This window comes from Lonchura striata, chromosome 24 (assembly GCF_046129695.1).
Source record: "Lonchura striata isolate bLonStr1 chromosome 24, bLonStr1.mat, whole genome shotgun sequence".
Lineage (NCBI taxonomy): Eukaryota > Metazoa > Chordata > Aves > Passeriformes > Estrildidae > Lonchura > Lonchura striata.
In genome coordinates, this window is record NC_134626.1 from 1,523,671 (window position 1) to 1,544,342 (window position 20,672).

General features: G+C 41.2%; 3 protein-coding genes across 9 annotated transcripts; 2 read left to right on the plus strand and 1 right to left on the minus strand.

Moving 5' to 3' along the window:
- Window positions 1–1,744: 1,744 nt before the first annotated feature.
- On the minus strand, window positions 1,745–10,706 carry LZIC (leucine zipper and CTNNBIP1 domain containing). Of its 6 annotated transcripts, none has more exons than XR_013341142.1 (8): window positions 9,922–9,975; window positions 9,204–9,345; window positions 8,103–8,238; window positions 7,483–7,581; window positions 6,738–6,833; window positions 4,980–5,061; window positions 3,763–4,072; window positions 1,745–2,417 (listed from the first exon to the last, which is right to left on the minus strand). XR_013341142.1 is itself a non-coding variant. In XM_077788099.1 (8 exons), the coding sequence occupies exons 2-7, from the start codon at window positions 9,302–9,304 to the stop codon at window positions 4,014–4,016; spliced, it is 573 nt and encodes a 190-aa protein (XP_077644225.1). In that variant the 5' UTR covers window positions 9,305–9,345; window positions 9,922–9,975; the 3' UTR covers window positions 1,745–2,417; window positions 4,010–4,013. The 6 variants fall into 6 exon arrangements, 5 of the variants coding, with proteins under 5 accessions (XP_077644225.1, XP_021393476.1, XP_021393471.1 ...); XM_077788099.1 differs by having other exon boundaries at window positions 4,010–4,072; XM_021537801.3 differs by lacking the exons at window positions 1,745–2,417; window positions 9,922–9,975 and adding an exon at window positions 10,666–10,706 and having other exon boundaries at window positions 3,682–4,072.
- Window positions 9,979–16,022, plus strand: NMNAT1 (nicotinamide nucleotide adenylyltransferase 1). 2 transcript variants are annotated; one of them, XM_021537794.3, is made up of 6 exons: window positions 9,979–10,040; window positions 10,620–10,755; window positions 12,357–12,531; window positions 12,929–13,112; window positions 13,280–13,422; window positions 13,798–16,022. In XM_021537794.3, the coding sequence occupies exons 3-6, from the start codon at window positions 12,414–12,416 to the stop codon at window positions 14,214–14,216; spliced, it is 864 nt and encodes a 287-aa protein (XP_021393469.2). In that variant the 5' UTR covers window positions 9,979–10,040; window positions 10,620–10,755; window positions 12,357–12,413; the 3' UTR covers window positions 14,217–16,022. The 2 variants fall into 2 exon arrangements, with proteins under 2 accessions (XP_021393469.2, XP_021393470.2); XM_021537795.3 differs by lacking the exon at window positions 9,979–10,040 and adding an exon at window positions 10,354–10,378.
- Window positions 16,023–16,627: 605 nt separating this feature from the next.
- RBP7 (retinol binding protein 7) lies at window positions 16,628–18,333 on the plus strand. The gene is made up of 4 exons (XM_021537759.2): window positions 16,628–16,720; window positions 17,220–17,398; window positions 17,650–17,751; window positions 18,089–18,333. The coding sequence occupies exons 1-4, from the start codon at window positions 16,648–16,650 to the stop codon at window positions 18,137–18,139; spliced, it is 405 nt and encodes a 134-aa protein (XP_021393434.1). The 5' UTR covers window positions 16,628–16,647; the 3' UTR covers window positions 18,140–18,333.
- Window positions 18,334–20,672: the final 2,339 nt, after the last annotated feature.

Consider the following 20,672-nt stretch of genomic DNA (forward strand, 5'->3'; position numbering starts at 1 on the left):
CAGGCAGTAATGATTATTAATTATTTAAGAAAAGAACATAAGAGCTCCAGCATAAGCTGAAAAAAATATGCAGAAGCATTGCACAGGGATCCTCCAGTTGGATTACTGTTAATTAGCACAGTACATGAGTCTGAGGGAAAGATCTAAAAGCATCTTATGCTAGTGGGAGCATATAATTAAGCCATCATTTGCATTCTTGCAATAGTATGAATTTCCTTACTGATAACATCATGGGCACAACACCATTTTATGACTAAGTACTGTCTAGCTCTCCTAATTCAGCTGGCTGACTGTACAGCGGTGCAATGCAATCTTACACATCATCAATTTAACATCCTGCATTTATTTAGGAAGGGTTTTAGCAGGGAGACATAATACAATGCTTCCTCTAGCCTAGGAAAAGTTTAGATTTATTGTCTTAAAACTGAGCTCCTATCCCACCTTAGTTTATTCCCTTCAAGCTTACCGAGATGTTTAGCTATCAAGCAAGGTGACGTCTTGCCATCAGTCACTTGTATCATCATTAGACATGATGGATGCTCAAGAGGCCTCTCACCTACGCTAGCTCTGCAAGAGATAGAGTAAAATATTGTTCATGTCTCATGGGAATGCACGGAGCTTCCCAAAGCACACAGAACCTAGAACTGCACGTCATCAAATCCATTACCTTCCCAATCATCACGCTGCTTGACCTAACCCTCAGCAAGGGAATGTTAGAAGTTTAATTATCTAAAAGTTAAGTCTAACATTTTTACAAGCATTGTATAAAGACTTGATATTATTTAACAGAAATCTATCAGATTAAATGGATTTTTCATCAGCTTCTAATCTCGTTTAATAAGGCTGCTGTTTATTCTAGGAAGCCAAAACTTCACAAAACCTTTTCTTCCAAATCCCTGCTTGACTTAGAAAAATTTTCTCAATTCACCCTGTACTTCCTGATCTCCATTTCTTTCCTAATCAGCTCTGAAATTCATTTAGGATTCCTTCACAGCACAACTGCTTCCACCCTCCAAGTCCCTCTGTACTTGTTGGCTTCCCCCTCTCGTTAAGGACTTCCAGCAGCATGTGCACACACAATCCCTGCTTTCATTATCCATGATTCAACCACACACAACAATAATGAAAACTCTTTCTCTCCAAGATGTGTGTGGTACCCAATGAAGGGCTAGTTTTTAGTTTGGAATCTCTTTTTCTTTTGTTAATCTTTTATATGTCAGAATTAATCTGATAATTCAAATCCATCAAAATCATGTATCCATCCCATTTCAGCCACTAATGATACAGCCTGAACTGCCTGGCCATAGGCTGTCCTTAGCACAGAGCTCTCTATCAAAATGAACTTGACTTTTACAGGCAAAGTAGCATGAGAAACTAAGGGATCTCTTAAGAAATCTTGTAATATTTCTTCAACACTAAGGTAACTTGCTATTTTCCCATTCAAGATCAAAGAAGGGAAATAACACAAGGAGACAAAGATAGAAGAAAGAGAGGCATAATATTTGAAGCTTCAATTTTCTAACACTTTTTCTTTCAGATCAGTACAATCACTGAATTCACTCTATAGAGAAAGAAGATTAAAAAAGGAGGTTATATACGGCCAAAAAAGGACTCTGGGAACTTTGTTGATGTGTTTAAAGCTACTGTACTTTACAGTTCTTATTTCAGAAGTAAAATGATAAACAAAAAACAAAGCACTTTTAATCTTCAAAGCAATGTATGATCAATAACAACTTCACAGCACTCGGTATTTAAGGATCACAATCTGTATTTTACTCCAGAAAAGAAAGATGTGTACAGAATGAGTGATCTGCCTGGGTCCAACACTGAACTGGGGATGGAACTCACACATCACAAGCTTGTTTGTTAAACACAAACCCATGCTTTCATTTAGCAGTTGTTCTTTTGTTATCAGTTTTTATTTGAGGAAATCATTATTATAATAAATAATTTACTTTTTTTCCCAGCCCTGCAGAAACATTTAAAATGGTGGTAGAGGTACATCCCAGGATTATTTAGCAAAATATTTAGGACAACACACCAATTAACTTACTATGCCTGAAATCAATCTATTTCAAGAGGTTACTTAACTCTCTGTGAGGGTCAACACATGAATAGCTTCACATCAGCAGCAGCTTCCTTGTTAAATCACATTTATGGTCAGGGCATTCTGCAGGACAGCCAGTCTCTGGGCAGAGCTCTGATTTCTGACCCTTCACAGCTTCTGAGAAGAGAAGTCTGATCCAACACACTGAATCTTGCAATACTGGTACTGATCTCAGTCTCATCTTTGTCCATCCAAACCACCAGAGATCCTTTCAACAGCAGAAGCAGCAGGATGTTGGAAAGCTGTCCAGTCAAGGATCAATTTAATTGGAATGTTACAACTGCCCGCAGTACAGGTATTTGCAAAAATCCTGAAATATTTACAAACCAATTTTAAAAAGTTTCTCCTGGAAACTTGCACCTCTCAAACTACAAGGAAAAAGATTTACATGTCATTGTACTGTAAACTTTTTCTGAGTGCTGAGAAATTTAATTTACATAATAATGCTGCAAGCAGGCTGGGGGTGTATGGGGAGAGAGTTCCTTAGCACCAGTAATGAGCAGAAAGGAAAAGAAGGCAGCTCCAGTCCCCACAGACTGTTTTGCTTCCCATAATTTCAGAGTCTAATAACGCCTTTTAATAAGCTGCTCCCAGCTATGAAGCTGCAATCAACCTTTGTCAGAGAACACAATGCTGTCCCAGACAGGAAAATAGTTCTGCTGGCATGGACAAAAGACCCCTCCTCAATAAAGGCTTTCTAATAACAGGGAGAAAGAAGTGCTATCAGTGAAAAACAAATTATGTTATCTATATCATGTATTCTTTCATTTCTTAAATGCTAGATGTCAGAAGTGTATCTGTTAAAGCAAAATACAGTCTAGAAACATATTTTCCAGTCCCAGTTCACAATTAGACAAACTTGCTAATTTATAGGGTATTTATGCCTTGTAAATGCACTCCAAATGATGACTGACCACGTTAATTTTCTGTTTATAGTCAATGCCACCCACTTAATCTGAGCTAAAAATTCAACTACATGAGATTTCAAATCCTCCTAAGCCAAGTTTATTCAGGATCCAGTGGAGACACAGACCCTCTCCTCTCCAGAGCACCACCACTTGAGATTGAATAACCCTTGCACTGATCACAAAATGTGAGCTTTCCCCCTGCTTTTAAAACTTGTTTCTACTTGCAAGCTATTTCATGCCCCCTCTGAAGTAACAGCAGTGTGCAGTTATACACCAGAGCTGAAGGAAGAGCCAGAAGAGCATCTCATTGCCATGTCCTATCAATTCCTGTCCGTTCAACACACAAGGTTAAATGACTCCAGAAGCCTCCCCACAGGGCTGCCATTGTCCTCAGTCAGGGCTGGGACATAAAGTGCTCATTCATGTGCACAGCAAACAAGCAACCAAGGGCCAGTGATCAGCATCCAGGCTCATTTTGGGTCTTCTGCAAACAGTTTGTAGAAAGATGGCATTTCAATAAACTACATCCATTTTCCAAAGCTTCATTGCTTTCCTAGCACAAACTACTTAGTAGGGAGTCCAGACAAAAATTAAGACAATGTGAAGAATCACCCAAAAAAACCCATTAGGACCACTTCGTAAAAAGATCTTCTTGCTACAACCACATGCAAAAAGATTAAGTTTTAATAGAGAAATACACATTCAGAAAAGTTCCAAACAGCTGACTCTTTCCAAAGACAGACATACCATGCTTTTGTTTTAGAGTTCCACTTAGTGTTCAGCCTTAGAGCTTATATTACTTAAAGGGTAGAGACACCAAGGTTCCAAAGTGCACTTAAGGCTGTTTACTTCATATCTTCTGGTTATGGACCCAAGAGATTTAGGGCTTGGGTTTTTGTTTTGCTTTTTTTCAACATGTTAGAAATAGAAAAACCAAATGCAGTATGACTGAAATCCAATGCTTCTGATAACTGGAGACACAAGCCTCACGAACCTCTTCATTGTTTTGCCTTTTCTACTTCAACACTTGCAAGAGCAAAGACTTTGTCTCCTGATCCTGAGGGGGAAAAAGCATTTTCAATAAGCATTAGTGGAAATTGTCAATTACCTTATATACAATTTAAATAAAGCAAAACATTTTGAGATCCAAAGAAATCAAACCTACATGTGAAAACTAGAACACTTGACCCACACAGACTTGCCAGGTCTAGAGCAGCCATGTCCTGCTGGGCCTGGCTGGGATGGAGCTCTCTTTTCCCCAGCTTCTCCTGCAGAGCTGTAATTTGTGTTTGTAGCTGGAATGGTGTTGGTGACACCCCCCCACACAGAGCTACTGCCCAAGTCCCCTCTTGAAGGAAAGGGTTCTCACCTTCCTTACCCTTCCAGGGAGGGCAGAGCTGAAAGGTAGGGCACCCACACAGTTTATTTGTACCCTGAGTTAGTCTGGCATGTTCCTGCCATTCATAGCTCTTTCATCCCAGTTTCAACTACTACTACAATGAACTGTCATGCTTATTTAATGCCTTTTGTAACTCAACTCTTGATCTTGTCAACACAATCAGAGGTATGACAATCATGGCAGGAAAGTGCTTTAAAGCAGTATTTTGACAATGTGCCAATAACTGCCAAATTCTGTGCATCAAGCAGAGGACATGGCTCTCCTGAAGAGAGTATTTAATGCAAAAAAGATCTGTGTTTATTTCTAAGAGCAGCATCTCTGCTTGAGACAGACTATTCAAGCCTTCAGCATGATGGACACCCTTGGCATTTCATGGGTGTTTAGCACTGGATTTATTTTTCCTCATAACACTGTATCAGAGTTTCATTGTTATTAAAACATATTAACATTTAATGGCATGAATCTCTTGTTCATATATTCTCTTTCATAGGGGAACCAGACATACTTTTATTAATCAGTGTTCAATGAGGCAAAGGAATCAGAAGTTACAAGAATGAAAACTTACCAAGGTCAGTGGAGACTCTCTCAAACTGGCTCAGGGCTGTACCAGCATTTGTTGACAAGAACATCTCATCATCACCAGTGAGCTAAATCAAAAAACGCCACAACTGTGAAGCTGATACCTCAACTGTGCATATTCCCGCCATCTACATGAGCTAGGACAGATTATAGCAATTGTCCATTTGCAGCTTTTAAGTGGCAGTGTAATCTACCATACTGAAGCCTGAAACAAAAACAGAAGCACTGAATTTTCCCTCCCTGGGTCCTGTCAGCCCAGGCAGGACAGCATGTGCATGCAGACATGCCTGCACACGCCAAGTTTCAAGTTGATTTCCAGTGATCATTTTTTATTAAAAGGTCATACTGTACCTGTGTACCTGAACTGTGCCAAGTTGTCAATAACTTTTTTGTCACATGGTCAGTACGGTAATGAACTAAGATCTAAGCTTAATTCCTATCATCTACTGAGGAAAGCAAAAAAAAGCAGTTACGGCCAGCTTTGACCATGTTTAGAACCACTGACCTAGAAATGGTTCTCTTCCTTTACAGTGACATTTCCTCATGTATATTTTACTTTTATGTACGTGCTCTGATGCCTTGTGACAGATGCCCATAAAATATTTACAATAATGAAGCAGTAACCTACATTTGGAAGGTTCAGATATGCTAAGTTAAGTCATTTAATTAGCCTCAGATACACATCTTTATTACAGCAAAGCATGTGTGTCAAATTCTTCACAGTGTTTGCGTCAGTTTATTTATTAGAAATATAAAAATCAGGCACAGATATTCAGGAAAATATATTACTTACCTGGCTTTGTAAGCAAGCATACAGGTACTTAACATTTTGCAGTGTTGTGCAGACAAACACGCAGTATTTGCCATCATTGTTCACATCCAGAGCAGATGTGAGACCCTGTCCTAGCAAGCCCTCTGTGCAGCAGGCTGCTGATCATTTAAAAAGATTAAGAGGACAGGTCAGAGTGTGGTGAAGGGGTGACGTTGTGCTCCAAGAGGATTAGATACCTTCATGCATTCAGTTAACAATCTTAACTAGCCTTTACATATTTGCAAAACATTTTTTTTCCTCTGATACTCAAGCAATAAAATATTGGAAAAGCCTTTGCTTTAGAAACTACTCGGATTGCAGCTCCTTTAAGTACTGCACTTGATCTTTTCCATTACATTCCTTCATTTTCTAAAAAAGCTGAAGTACAGAGATACTGTACTATGTTTTCTTCATATACCATCCACAAAGAGAAGTAACTTCTCTTCCTCCCTCTGGTGGCAAACCCAGGGCTTTTTCTGCCAGTGATGAATCACTGAGAAAACAATGAATTTATCACTCATTTCTCCAATTTATTTTTCTCATACCCAGGCACAATCAACACTATAAAAGTGAAGCTGGATACAGGTCAGAGGTCTCGAATAGCTCCTGATGAACTGGTGATAGATGGCCAATAAAAGACTTGTTTTGTAGCTTTTATAAATACCATCACCTTGTACCAGCTGGTGTGTGATTCATGCACACAGCCTACTAAAGGAAGTATTAAAAGTAGAAGCAGCCATATAGGAAGGTACCAAACTATTTGATACGTGTTCGGCTTCAGAAAGTTTGGCATTAAACAGAAGGACATTTATGTAATATAACAGCAAGTTGCATTTTATCGTTTGCGTATAAAATTGTAATTTCTTATGTTAATTATTTCTAATTCCTCCTAAATAGGCAGAAAACTACTCACCTATCATACCAACCCCTTACCTTCTCACCAAGCTTTCTGAGGGCAGTCAGGATTTCCAGTTTCTGTTGGGTGTACAGGTCTCGTGGCAACTTCCCAACCATTAAGTCTCTGTCCATCTGTACACCAGGGGAGCAAAAGTCAAAATATATAAGGTTCCCATTATTTTACCTGAAACAACAGCATAAGAAATGCAACAGCCTAAAAATACAATCAGTAGTCACAGACCCACAGCAGTAAGGGACAGAGCTATCTATGATTTGAAAGATGTCTGAAGTTTTTCTGTACATTCAGCAAATACTCTTTACCGCTAACCTTAACTCACTTGATTTCTCCAAACTTGGATCTCTTTTTATCAAAGAATGATAATAATTTAAAATTATGTATTCACACATGACTGGTATATGGAGGAATCCCATTTGATTTCACTTTACCCGGATCTTCAGTTTAGATCTCTGAAACATTGAGTGCACTCTCCATCCCTCAGTACAATCACAAAATTTCTATCTGCAGTTTCTCAGTTCACTCTGTTAATCCCATTTTTGCTTTGAAGCAGGAAGATAGAAGATAATTCAAGAAATACATATGGTTGCCCCCATTGCCTCAATAAACATTTAAAACTGAACAAATACTGAAAGAGAACTTCTCCGACTCTTGGACTTTACGACCGCATTTTCCAGCACACTCAGTGCTTTCCTTGCAATCATTACACACTTGAATCAGTCTGCCTCAAATAAACAGCTTTTGCAGTAAAACAGAAGCTTTCACCTCTGCCAGCCTTGTCCTCAATTGCCTCGGCTGCTTCTTTGCAAACATTCTAATCACTTCTGGAGTTTTAAATGCTTGGCTGATGGCTGCTTGTATTGCCTGCAAGGAGAAGAGTAAGAATGACCAGGACTAACAGGAATCACAAAGCACAGCAGCAGGACAAGATTAATGAGGGCTGGAGAGCATCATCAGTACCCTCTGCATCATTTGATACACATAGCTCATAGCCATGGAAGTGAAATTTTTTCACTGGTTATTTTTCACATGGTTACTTTTTCGTAACCATGGAAGTTATTTTTTTTTTTTAAATTACCTTTATGGAGGGCTTAAAGAATCCTCTAATTAATGTAACTGGACTGAGAAAGAGCTGTGAAACTTTTCATTACTGTCCAGGTCTTAATCTCCTGTTAAGGCTGTAATTCATCAATGGATTTTCTTCCCTTTTAAAATGAAGACACCTATCCAAGTTTTTTACGTATACAAGTGTATTAAATTAGGAAATACATTATTTACATAGATCTAGATTTCACATAAAAATTATTGTGAAGCACTTGTATCTACTTGGTGTTTCATCAACTCCAGGAAGAATATGAAGTTTTTTAGCAACACATTGTCCTTACCAGTTGCATGCCACTGAGCTCATCCACCAAAGTCATATCTCCAGACATAATCTTCTTCAGGGAGTCATTGAACTCACTCAGCTGCTCTAGAGTTTCTTTTTTGGTCTCTTCGTACTCATCTGCATCCAGCTCCTCTCTAGGGAGGAGCCAAGAGGACACAGTGATTCACAGGATCCAACCCGAGACACCCCATGGGGCACAGGCAGCACCGAGGAGTTCAGTTCTGCAGCCTGCTCTGCTCCTGCCCAGCTCCTGCCCTGCTTGGGTTTGCACCCTCCCAGCCACTGCATGGTTCTGCACACACTGGTAATAAAAAAGCCCTAGTAATAAACGAGATACCCTACGCCCTGAGCAGTATTTAGAAGTATTTTTAGATCTCAACAAAAATTGTCTTGCCCAAAGCTGCAGTGAATGAGATTATCTGAGAAGCCTATCTCCTCACCCAAAGCCATCTACTTAGGGATAACTGATCCTGCTGCCTAAACCTTGCCCAATTCCCAGAACAGTACCACCACCCCTGAGCAGTTCTAATTGCTCTTGAAAAAGATACGTACTGCTTGGACAAGTTAGAACTAGAGTCAGAAAGCATCTAAACACAGGGTGTTTAAATGCAACTACTGAAAGAGATAAAGTCCAACCTTCTTGATAATTCACTGTCTCAAATTGAATCAACACACAGAAGACTAATAAAAAAATCACATGAAAAGTTAGACAAACTAAAAAGTAAACAATGCAACCCCCCCCCCCCGGCACCTATAATTGTAAGATAAACCAGAAGAGCCACAAAATCAATGCGTTCACTCCTATTAAAAATCCCATAGAAAAATTGTGATTTTTGTCAACAGCTATTAAAAGTCACACTGAAATATAGCATTTCTAAGAAAATACCGAGTATTTCTGCTTGCATTTTTCTCAGATATATAAAACAATCTTAATAAAGGCTTTTAAAAGTAATTTTACTGACACCAATTTCCTACCTAATTTAAAAACAGAAAGCCGCAGCAAAATACAAAAATCAATAAGCCTCCCCCCAAGATTTTTGAAAGGTAGCACTCAAAAAAAAATACTACCATATAAGAGGAAAGCAACTATTTTTATTACCTGCATTCTTCCAGATCTTGAAGTTGCTGCATTAATCTGTCCAATTGCTCCTCCAAGTTTTGTTTTAGTTTACTGGTCTCTGTTGTTCCTCTTGAAGCCATTTTCTGTTTTCACATGAAAATGTTGTTTTTACATGACACTCCTAAGAGAAAGTACAGTTTATTGTTTGTATCAACAACTTAAAACGTATTTAAAATGCTCTAAATATTAAAATTATGCAATATCTTGCTGATGGAATATTTAATCACAACACCCGAATATCCTTGCAGTGGAAATACAGAAATGTCAGGCTGGGTGCACAGAATTATCTTCACAGCAAGAGGCGGTTCACCAGGGAACTCCAACAGGCACAGCACATAAAATCAAGCGAGTGTCAAATCAAGCAGCAACTACTGAAACACAGAGGCCCCGCTATATGAAACAATAGGTTCGACTCCTCAACGGCCCTTGGAACGTGAGGCAGCCGGGTGCGGGTGTCCGGCAGCAGGGAGAACCAGCGCTCCGGGGAGCGTCCCGGGCGGGCAGAGCGCCTCGGCCAGCGGGGCCATCCCGGCCCGCCGCGCTCGGAGGGCCCGCGGGCCTCCCTGCGGAGCGGGGCGAGCGGCCGGCGGGAGGGCAAGGCGGAACTCGGGCGCTCCCCGGGCCCGCCTGCCCGTTCCCCGGCCGGGCTCGGGCCCCGCTCTTCCCCCTCCGCCCGCCCGGCGCCGGGCCCCCTCACCCTCAGCCGGGCAGGCCGCGTCAGGCCGGGCCCCTCCCGCTCCTGCGGCGCCGCTTCCGCCGCGCCCGGGCCAATGAGCGAGCGGCCGCGCGGGCCCGGCCGAGCGGGGACGGAGCGGGGTGAGCGGGGACAGAGCGGGACGGGAACAGCGGGGACAGCGGGGACAGAGCGGGGACGGGGGACAGCGGGGGAACAGCGGGGACAGAGCGGGGACAGAGCGGGGTGAGCGGGACGGGAACAGCAGGGACAGAGCGGGGACAGAGCGGGGACGGGGGGCAGCGGGGACAGCGGGGGAACAGCGGGGACAGAGCGGGGACGGAGCGGGGTGAGCGGGACGGGAACAGCGGGAACAGCGGGGACAGAGCGGGGATGGAGCGGGGTGAGCGGGACGGGGAGCAGCGGGGACAGAGCGGGGACGGGAGCGGGGACAGCGGGGGAACAGCGGGGACGGAGCGGGGTGAGCGGGACGGGAACAGCGGGGACAGCGGGGACGGGGAGCGGGGACTCAGCGGGGACAGCGGAGATGAGCGGGGCCCACGGGGATGGGCGCCGGCGGCGGGGACGGCTCGCTGTGCGAGGACCGGACCCCCGTGCAGGCCCGCGGGGACGGAGAGCTGCTGGTGGGTGTTAGTGAAGCGGCCAGCGGCGCCCACGTCGTGCTTGTGTTCTATATATACCGATATATAAACATTTGACAGGTATTTGTCTCTGAAACGTAAATGAGATTGAGCAAAGTGTTCTTACCTGGCCATCCCCGGAAGGTGACTGGCAGGCTGGGCTCCAGAGCCATCCTAAGACCTGCTATAGGCATATTTTGATGTCTTATATTGCAAGGTGAGTTTATGAGGCAATGATTGCCTGTTTCTATAAACTGTAAAATGAGGAGCATGAAAAGGGACACTTGACTAACTCCCGAAAAGGCACTCTATATTTCCATCTTAAATTTTTCTGGTTTTTGCACTTTTTTTTCCAAGGAAAAAATCAACCTTTTTCAGTTTTGCAGCATGTGTCACTTTGTTGAAAGTAGGATTTGTGCATTACAAAATCAGTCTAATTCCTCTCCTCCCTGTTCCCATAGTAACTCTCCTGGCCGTGCCCCTGTGAAGGCTGCATTTCAAGTACCACCAGCTGTTCCACTGCTGAGCTACTCTGCAGTAATGAAGAATATTTTAAAAGTTTGTGAAACTATTGAAAGCACAGAAAAGTACTAGCACTTACAAAATATGAACCCTTGCAAGAGTTCCTTTTATCCGCGGGCTGTTTGATGTTAGGACACAGTCACTGTTACAAGGTTTGGCTGTGATGGTGTCTCAGCACTGTGGTTGCTGTGAACATCACTCAGCCTCTCTGGAAAGGAGACACAGTGTGAGAGTGACCTCGTGGGATTTCTCCAGGTGGTGATGTTGCTGTAGAAACAATGGCAGATAATTCTGTGTTCCTCAGGGTGTCTCAGACATCTCACAAACAGCAACAGCCCATTGCAGCTCTCCTTTGTTAGGCCAGATGTGGGAAAACATCTTGGCAAGCTAGAATATTCTCAGGAAAGAATACAGAAACAAAAATGTGTGTGAGGTGCGAGGGGAAGTTAAATGATAAATAGTGAAACTTCCTTATTTTCAGCAATTCTTAAGTAGTTTTCTGAAACTGAAGCTCAGAATTGGAACAGAACTGTGGTATTTTAGAAAAGGGGATAACCCTCAGTATTTAATTGCAGCTTTTACTAAACTGTAAGTTCTATTCTCTCACCTTTTCCACTGGTACACCTAACACTTGCTGCAACACAAAGGAGACTGACTTCTCATCTTTAGTCCATATCACTCTCTTCCCACATATCATGCTGAATTATATAAATTACCCCCTTTACATTTTCTGTTTCAGAAAATGTAAATCCCAAATGAATAAATATTGATGCTGTTCTCCTTCAGAATTTAATACAACCTAATATGTGACACAACCTTGGTTTTACAGATCATGGTGGAAAGGGTCACTGTAGTTTAGAATAGCAACACTAGGAATGGTCACAGGATGTTCTATTTCTCCCTATAAGCACTAGAAGGAAGTTACTTAACAAGAAGGAAGTTGCCTGCTCACGTCTCTTGGCAGTTGATTGGCACTGGCATCTTAAAAAAGGTGCAAAGTTCTAATAAAGTTTGTCCTGCAATCAGGACAGATAATCTCTCCAAATTAAGTTTAAAAGCATGAGCTGTGTTTCTTCAGAGTGGGCACTACGCTGTCCTCTCTGGGCAAGTAGCCTCTTTGCAGTGATTTCATATTTTATTCACTTAGAAATTGGACAAGGAGGTGTCACATGAACAGTCACAGGCCAGGTTGATGGAAGAAAAATACAGCATTCAATTCAATCTTGAAATTTTATATTCTGCTTATTGGCAGCACAAGTAAGTAACAATATCTCTCTCTTATCCCATTTCTTGTAGTGGCTGGTACCTGGCACCAACACTGTCCTCTTGGCTCTGTGGCTGTGAGCAGTGGCAATGGAAGATCCTGACAGGAAGACTGAAGTGGTGCTGCTGGCCTGTGGGTCCTTCAATCCCATCACCAACATGCACCTGAGGCTGTTTGAGCTGGCTAAAGACTACTTCCATGAAACAGGTAGGATGGTAATTTATATCATTCAGAATAGATTTGTGACTGTGACAGATATTTAGCAAATGCTAATTAGATATTGAAGCTGATATGTGTTTATGTCTTATACAAAACCATGTAGGCCATTATGAGAGAACTCATTTATGTGTTGCTTATTACTGATTTTAATGAGCTAAAACACAGAGTTTATAGTTAATAGAAATATATCTTTCTAATACATCTTACTTAGTGCTCCATTGTGCTGCCCTGACAGTGCAGGAGTGTCCTGTATTTTTCCACAGGGCTGGCTATCAGCTGCCATTGCACTGCATAATGGTTATGTCACAGGTTAAATACAATGCAGGGGAAATAACATCTGCTCAACCACTTCTCATGTTCTTGTGTGCTATGTTTTTTCCCACAGGAAAATACAAAGTAATCAAAGGCATAATTTCACCAGTGGGTGATGCATATAAGAAGAAAGGTCTGATCAGTGCAAATCACCGAGTGACTATGGCAAAACTGGCTACAAAAAACTCAGATTGGGTGGAAGTTGATGATTGGGAAAGCTGCCAGAGCGAGTGGCTGGAAACACTCAAGGTTTTAAGGTATTCTTCAGCCAAAGTCTAAAAAGTCTCATGAACCTATAGAAGGATTAAGGATGGTGTTAACTCTAACAAGTTGGGATAATTGCAGAGAGAGGTTCTTTGGTAGGCCATACTATCCCAATTTTTTCCTACATCTTTAAAATACCTAAAATACATCTGTTTTGCAGGTATCATCATCAAAAGCTTTTATCTGCTGATGTCACTAATAGTCTGCAGCATGTGCCCATAACAAAGCTGGGACGAAAGAGAAAACAGGAACCAAACAGGCATGAGCCCGTTAAAAAGAAAAATCAGAGTCCAGTTGTAAAAAGTTAAGTCTGTTTGCAAATTAGATGGTTAATGATCTATGTTATTTCAAGAGAATTGCACCGATGAGTAACTTTTATGGTAGCTCTTGGTTCTGATGTCATTCAGTAACTTTATTCCCTTAGATTCCACAGCATAAGGCATTAGATCCCTTTAAAGAAGGGACGCCCATAACCTTTATTCAGAAAAATCCTGTGTTATGGCTACTAATTATAAATTAGATACTCTGAATCTTTTTTTTTAATTTCATTCCATTCTCTCATCTTAACCAAAGATACAGAGAGAGAGGGAGCCAAGAAATTAAATGTCCCTGTCAAGTTTGCTGAAATCTGCCAAGCCCCAAATGAAGCCCTATTTCTCATTTAATTTTCTCTTCAAGGTGTCCCACAGGTTAAACTGCTTTGTGGAAGTGACATGTTGGAATCTTTTGGAGTCCCCAATCTGTGGAAGTTGGAGGACATCACTGAAATTGTGGAAAAACACGGCCTTGTGTGTATCAGTAGGGCTGGAAACAACGTTCAGAAATTCATCTACGAATCGGATATTTTGTGGAGACACAAGAATAACATTCACCTTGTGGAAGAATGGATCACAAATGATATTTCCTCCACCAAGATCCGGAGAGCCCTGCGGAGGGGCCAGAGCATTCGTTACCTGGTGCCTGACGTGGTGCGGGTGTACATCGAGAAGAACAGGCTGTACAGTCCCGAGAGCGAGGACAGGAATGCGGGGGTGGTCCTGGCTCCCTTCCAGAAACATGCCAGTGACCCTAAGAGCTCACAGGCGCTGAGCAACTGACTTACTGTCTGCTGTGAAAAAAAACACATTTCACTACAGGAAAGTGTGTTTTCTAGGGGCTGCTTGGGGGTTTTTCTTAGGTAAATAGTGGCCTAATACTGTACACCTATAGTTAGTAATGATGTTTGCTGGACTCGGTGATGGGACCTGCATAACTTTTTTCAAGTGCAGTAGTAAGATTTTTCACTTTTTAATGCTTTGTCCCAGTGCACTGAAGTGAGTATAAGAATTCAAATTGGTACGTGAAAATTGCAAATGTGTAAGCAAAACAAATGAAAATGTTCTCATTAGTTTTAAGTCAAACTGCTCTGCTATTTATAAAACAATAACACAAATATTTTAAATAACTTACAGTGTCTTAACAAAGTTATCTGATTTCAAGATGTACCATTTACTTAGAGTGAATCTATGTAATTTTTTTTTTTGTCAACATGTGGTTTACCTCAAAAAAATTATTTATCTCTATCCTAGAAGGGAAGAATTTCCTCCTGGCTGAAGTGGTGCTAGGTATAGCATGCTTTGAGCTGCTTGCCTTTGAGATATGCAGCTGCTTGTTTGCTGTCATGCAGTGTGCTTCCAGAAATGTCTTGTACTTTACTTTTCCATTCATATTTCCAGAGCTATAATGTTAAGCTCAGTATTGTTTCTGATGGAAGGACAAACCTACCTCAGGAACTGGTTTAAAGCAATTGATTTAATAGATAGAAATTAATAATAGTGTCATTGCACTGATTTTCAGACACTTGTCCCTTTATTACAAATAATACATTTCTTTCAAAAAATAAAGTTTATTTTACTTTTGAGCCATAAGTAGAATATAATTATATATAGCCAGAATTGTTTTCTGTTACTAGTGAGAAAGTGGTAGGATATCAATACTGATCATAAGTGAAATATTTTTCTTTTCTAGAAATCTGGTTTTGAATCTAACAGTGTATTGTCTATATTATGTGAACCTAAGCTAGAGAGGTACTGTGACTGTTGTGGTGATAGAATTCTACCTCCTTTTATTTGATGCTATCTCATTTTTGTTTGTGTTATGTGCCTTATTAAGAATGCCAAGGTTTGCAAGCCACTTCTCATGAATCAACAACTTTTTAGAGGTCTTTGTGTGAGGTTTGAGTACTGATTTACAGAAAGAAGGGCCACATGCCAGACTATCTGCATAATTTAAATTAAAATGTTATATCCCGACTTTGGCACAGGATTTACCTAGTGCTGACTTCTCTTTGCTTGCAAGAGTCAGTAGTATTGCAACAGTGCTTTACTACCATAACCTCAGAACACCAAATTGTGGGTGAAATGTTACTATTTGAGTGGAGAGGAAACAGTAATTTTCATTTCTCAGTGCCGTTCTTGTTTTAGTGTAGGTTAGAGAACAATATCCAGCTGCATACAGGAAAGAAGCTTTGACGTCCTGAGTTCCTACTCACATGATTCTGTGAGTCATATGGATCAAACTGCCAGCTCCAAAAATGGAGCTAAACTATGGGGAAACTTCTTTGCAAAATATTATCCTTCTTATGCAGCCTAACACAAGTCAGTAAATAAATAAATGTAGTAGTATAGGTGTGTGTCCTCACCTCTAAATCCCTTATTTCCTCACTTCAGATTCCCTGAGTCCTTTCTCTTCAAAGTCAAGCATTTTTTATTCACTTTTTCAAAACAAATTGCTGGGTCCTCAGGGACTTCTCTCACTTTGCTGAAGGTGAAGTCCAACACAAGCTTACCTGCTGTGTCATGTGCTCTGCTGCCTGTGTGTTGTGCCACATGTGTAGCATCTAATAAAGCATCAGTGGGAACAGCTCCTTTATCAGCTCTTCTTTATGTGTCAAGAACAGAAAGCCAAGGCAGGAGCTACATGTCCTATATACACAAGATCACTTTTTGAATTCTGTTTACTACTCACTCCAGACATAAACCAACATGATATAATTCTTATCTCTGTGCCATAGGTATTGCTTTAAAATTTGTTGATATAATACAATCCACAGTTTAACAGTCCATCCATGTCTGTTCAAGTACAGCCTGTCTTCACAGGGGTACATCACCTTTTTGACAGATACCTGGATTTCAGATCTTAAAGCTCAGATCTAATAAACTTGCAGGAAATCTTAGTAATGACAGAATCAGTTCCTTTAAAGTATACAAGATGGGGAAAATGGTTTAAACCACTTTTTTGCTTGCATTGTGGCTCTTGGGCTGTTGACATTTGCTCCACACGAAGATTTCAGACACGATGAACTTTTCCCTCCAACACAGCTGGAGCCATTCTACAGATACCCTCTCACCCACTGGCTCAGCAGTAGCACCCTTCCCCTCCAGCAGAAAGGTCCTGTGATGTAATCCCACCCACAGGCTGCCCTATAAAAGACCTGACTAGAAAATTACATTTGCATTTTTGACTGGATCTTCCTTCTACTGTCTGGCAATGCCTGTGGATTTCAGCGGAACCTGGAACCTTGTCAGCAATGACAACTTTGAAGGTTATATGGTGGCCTTAGGTAGGTGAAATTACCTGTTTCTGTCCTTCCTCCCTTCTCCTTTAGGGGTCTTCTTGAATTTTAAGGACTGCCCTTCATTTCATCCTATTTAAGGTATAGAATGCCTTAAAGAGAGTTGTTGATTCTTTCACTGCCTTTCCCTGACAGAGGATGAGAATAGACACTCACCTCTTGCTAAGTGGGGATAAAATATGAAACCAAGTTTGGGTGTCTCTGTGGGGGAAGCCAACTGTCTCCAGGAGTCTTCTGGCTGAAAGTCCTGAAAATGTCGCATAGGAATTGTGCAACAACTGAGTACACTGGTTTAAAGAGGACAACTTACTCTTTGTAATATGCAGCTTTAAACAAAGCAAAAGGTTCCAATAAAACAACAAAATGCTGCATAACAGTAAAGTCAAACTACTGTAAGAAATGCTTCTGGTAGTAATAAAGGTTAATTCCAGGCTGCCAGAATTGCTGGTGATAAATACAACTCTGATGTTTCTGCCTTCTGTCCAAGGTATTGACTTTGCAACACGCAAAGTAGCAAAAATGCTGAAGCCTCAGAAAGTGATCAAACAAGACGGTGATTCATTCTATATCCATACCACTAGCACATTCAGAGATTATTTGCTTGAATTCAAAGTTGGAGAAGAGTTTGACGAAGATACTAAAGGCTTGGATAACAGAAAATGCAAGGTAAGAGGGAATATATGAGGCTGTGAGAAAATTAAGATGCCGTGATCAATCCAGATAATTGAGCTGAAAGTTTTTCAATAATATTTGTGGTGCAAGACAGCACTAGGAGCCTGAGTTACAGACAAGGAGTGTCACTTTCACTCGGGCAATATCCAGGTCCTCTTTGATCCAGGAAAATACACATTTTCTGCAAATATCTTGCAGAACTGAGACAGACATGCAGAAACGCCTTTTTGTTTCCTGTTCTATAGAGCCTCGTTACCTGGGAAAATGACAAACTTGTCTGTGTCCAGACTGGTGAGAAGAAGAACAGGGGCTGGACTCACTGGCTTGAAGGGGATGACCTCCACCTGGTATTGACTTCAGATTTCTACTAATTCTATCTCCATATGGTGAAAATTTGATTTATAATGTGGCCATGGTGTGCATATGCCTTCTAGCTGTGTAGGATGTGTAATGGATGGTACACTGTGAGCACATTCTGCTTTGAAACAGCTTCATTGTTTCACTGTCACATGAAGTTAGATTAGAATGTTAAGTGTAAGTTATTAGCATGGCCAGAACGGAGGCAAATGATCTATGTTCAGTTTTGGAAGCAGTTCCTTTGATTGCTATAGATATCGATACTCTTGGGTTTTCTGTTTATTTGTTTTTGGTTTTTTTTTGTTTGTTTGTTTGTTTGTTTGGTAGGAGCTTCGTTGTGAGAATCAAGTCTGTAGACAGGTCTTCAAGAGAGCTTGAGTCTGAGTGGTGTGCTGGGTCCTGCCTGCAGGGACAGCTCTGCACAGGAGCCTCGTGTCCTGTGAGGGCTCCACGGCCAACAACTGACTCCTGTACCTATGAACCCCAATGATCTGAAGTTTCTGGCTCAGGAAATAAGTCTGCTGTTGCCAGTGTTAAAGGTCTGATTTTTGCTAATAAATGCCCCAAACTAGTCTTGAGTACCTTGATTTTCAATATGTTTTTGGAGGGAAAAAAACCAACGCAAAACATAAGTGATGAGGCCTGGGTCTCTAGGTAATCAAAAGTCAATTAAAAGGAGAAAACCTGCCAATTCTAAGAGGCACTCAAAGAGGCAAAAAAAAAAAAAAAAAAAAAAACCAACCAGGGGAAATGGGTTGCTGATAGAGAAGGGAAGATAACAAATAATGAAGCCAACAAGAAAAGGTATTATTTTATTTTTCAAAATGCTTCTCTTTAAGGTGTAGACTACTTTACTTGCTTATGTCTTTCACGCTGTGCTATGAGGCGCCATATTGTGCCAGAGCTGCTTTGTTCTCAAAAATAATTAAGTTGAGCTTACCAGAGGAAACAAGCCTGTAGTCAAATCCCAGAACCATGAAGATAGCTCTGAGTGATCCACAAAGATTCCAGTCTGCAAAATAATTGAACTGTGTAAGCACATATACAGAGGGAAAACAATGCTGATTTAGTTCAGTTTTGTTTGCATACAACTGTTAATTAGATTAAATGTTTTTCTTTATGACCGTGTGCATATTGCATAGAAAAGTTTGTCTTGTGTGAACATATAAGTTGTCAGATAAACTAGGTAGTTACAAATTAAATGAGTTGCTGCATATATTGTAGAAGAACGTAGCTTAATCTTAGTAACTTAATTACTTCATATGAAAAAAATAGTCCCTGACATTTTGAAACCACCTTTCTGATATTTCTTACCCGTTCAAAATGCTTAAAGCCACCATCAGAGTCAGACAAAAATCTGTTGAAGCATGGAGGTCTTTTGGTTAGATTGATGCCCTCCCCTAATTACTAGACTTGTATAAACTTAGCCTGGTTTCCCTAATAAAAGCAAAAGACTAACAGCCTTTATTCAGTTAGGGAAATGTGGGGCCCAGCAGTAAAATGCCTGGTGTTTATGCTGTGGATCCTGACAGCGTCTTCCTTCTGGAACTGAGCGGCTTCATTTGTTTGAAAACAAAATTGCTGTTAGTAGAAATCACAAAGTGGGGCAGCAGCCCCGCTCGCATCGTTAACAAATGCAGCAGCAGAGTTTTCTGTGCCACGGGATGGCGCTTCTGCAGCGTGCTGCTCCCTCGCTGAACTTGGCAGGGTTCAAGGGTTAAACACGCAGATATCCTCAAACTGCTTCCAAGCTGCGCTCTCCAGTAAAAGCGCTGTCAGACGCAGTACAGAGAGGCAGCAATGACCTTGAAGGACAAGAACAGAACTCCCCAAAGAAGCACTTGAAGGGTTTTATTCAAAGGTGTTTCAGACCACTTCAATTATCTTAAAAAAAAATCCCAAGGAGATAAACACAAAATGAAGTGTAATCTAAAAATCAAAGGTAACAATGTACATCTATAAAAAGACCGGGATATATATTATGATCCAAGTATTGGTTTCCTTTCTGAGCACCCTGGTTAAGTCATCAAAATATTTTGTCCAAAAAAAAATTAGATCAATAAAGTACATTAAAGATGTATATGAAGACACAAGGCCAGATACCTTACCTGCCTCATCTCTGCATTTAAAAATGAATCAATTCTACTGCTATATAATTAATTGCAGCATGGATGAAAATATGTCCTAATAGCTCATATGGATCAGTTTAGTTCCATCTTGAGAACATCCAGCTTTTACGGGATGCTGTCCCTTGCTGACTCAAATCACAGTGCCCTGTGCACGGCTCGCTGTTCAGGTCATATTATTAGCGACTGTTCATCCTGAGCTAAAAACTTGCTGATGCAACCCTCAGTTCGTTTATCCTTTGCCAAAAGAGCAACTTTAAAAAATTATTTTCTCTTTCGTCTATGTGTATAATAACTCAAACAAGATGAGATGGGGGTGAACCTTTAATATACTTACATGTAAGCTGGCTGTTCTGTAGCTGAGTTTCATTTCGAGTGCGAGGGAAAAGATTAATGTCTTCCAGAAATACAGTATTTTGTGGTATAATGAGGGAATTGGGCACAGGAAAGTTTGTAATAAGGAAAAAAAAAATACTTCATGTTCAAACTACACTTAGAAAAGGCTGAGACCAAGCGCTCAGTGGGGTGTTGGTATCTTATTTTTTCCTTGGTATATTACTCAGCTGGCAACAATTAGATTTAGATCCTGTGAATTCTCAATGACTCGTCACTGAGGAGGGGCTAATATTTATGGGCCCATTAGAGAGGGAAGGCTTCAGCAGCTTGACCCTCCCTGGGATCGCTGCGTCCCGGAGCGGCAGCTGCTCCCTCACGAGCCGCGGGGTCCCTGACGAGCCCCTCATGAGCCCCGGGGTCCCTCACGAGCCCCAGGGTCCCTCACGAGC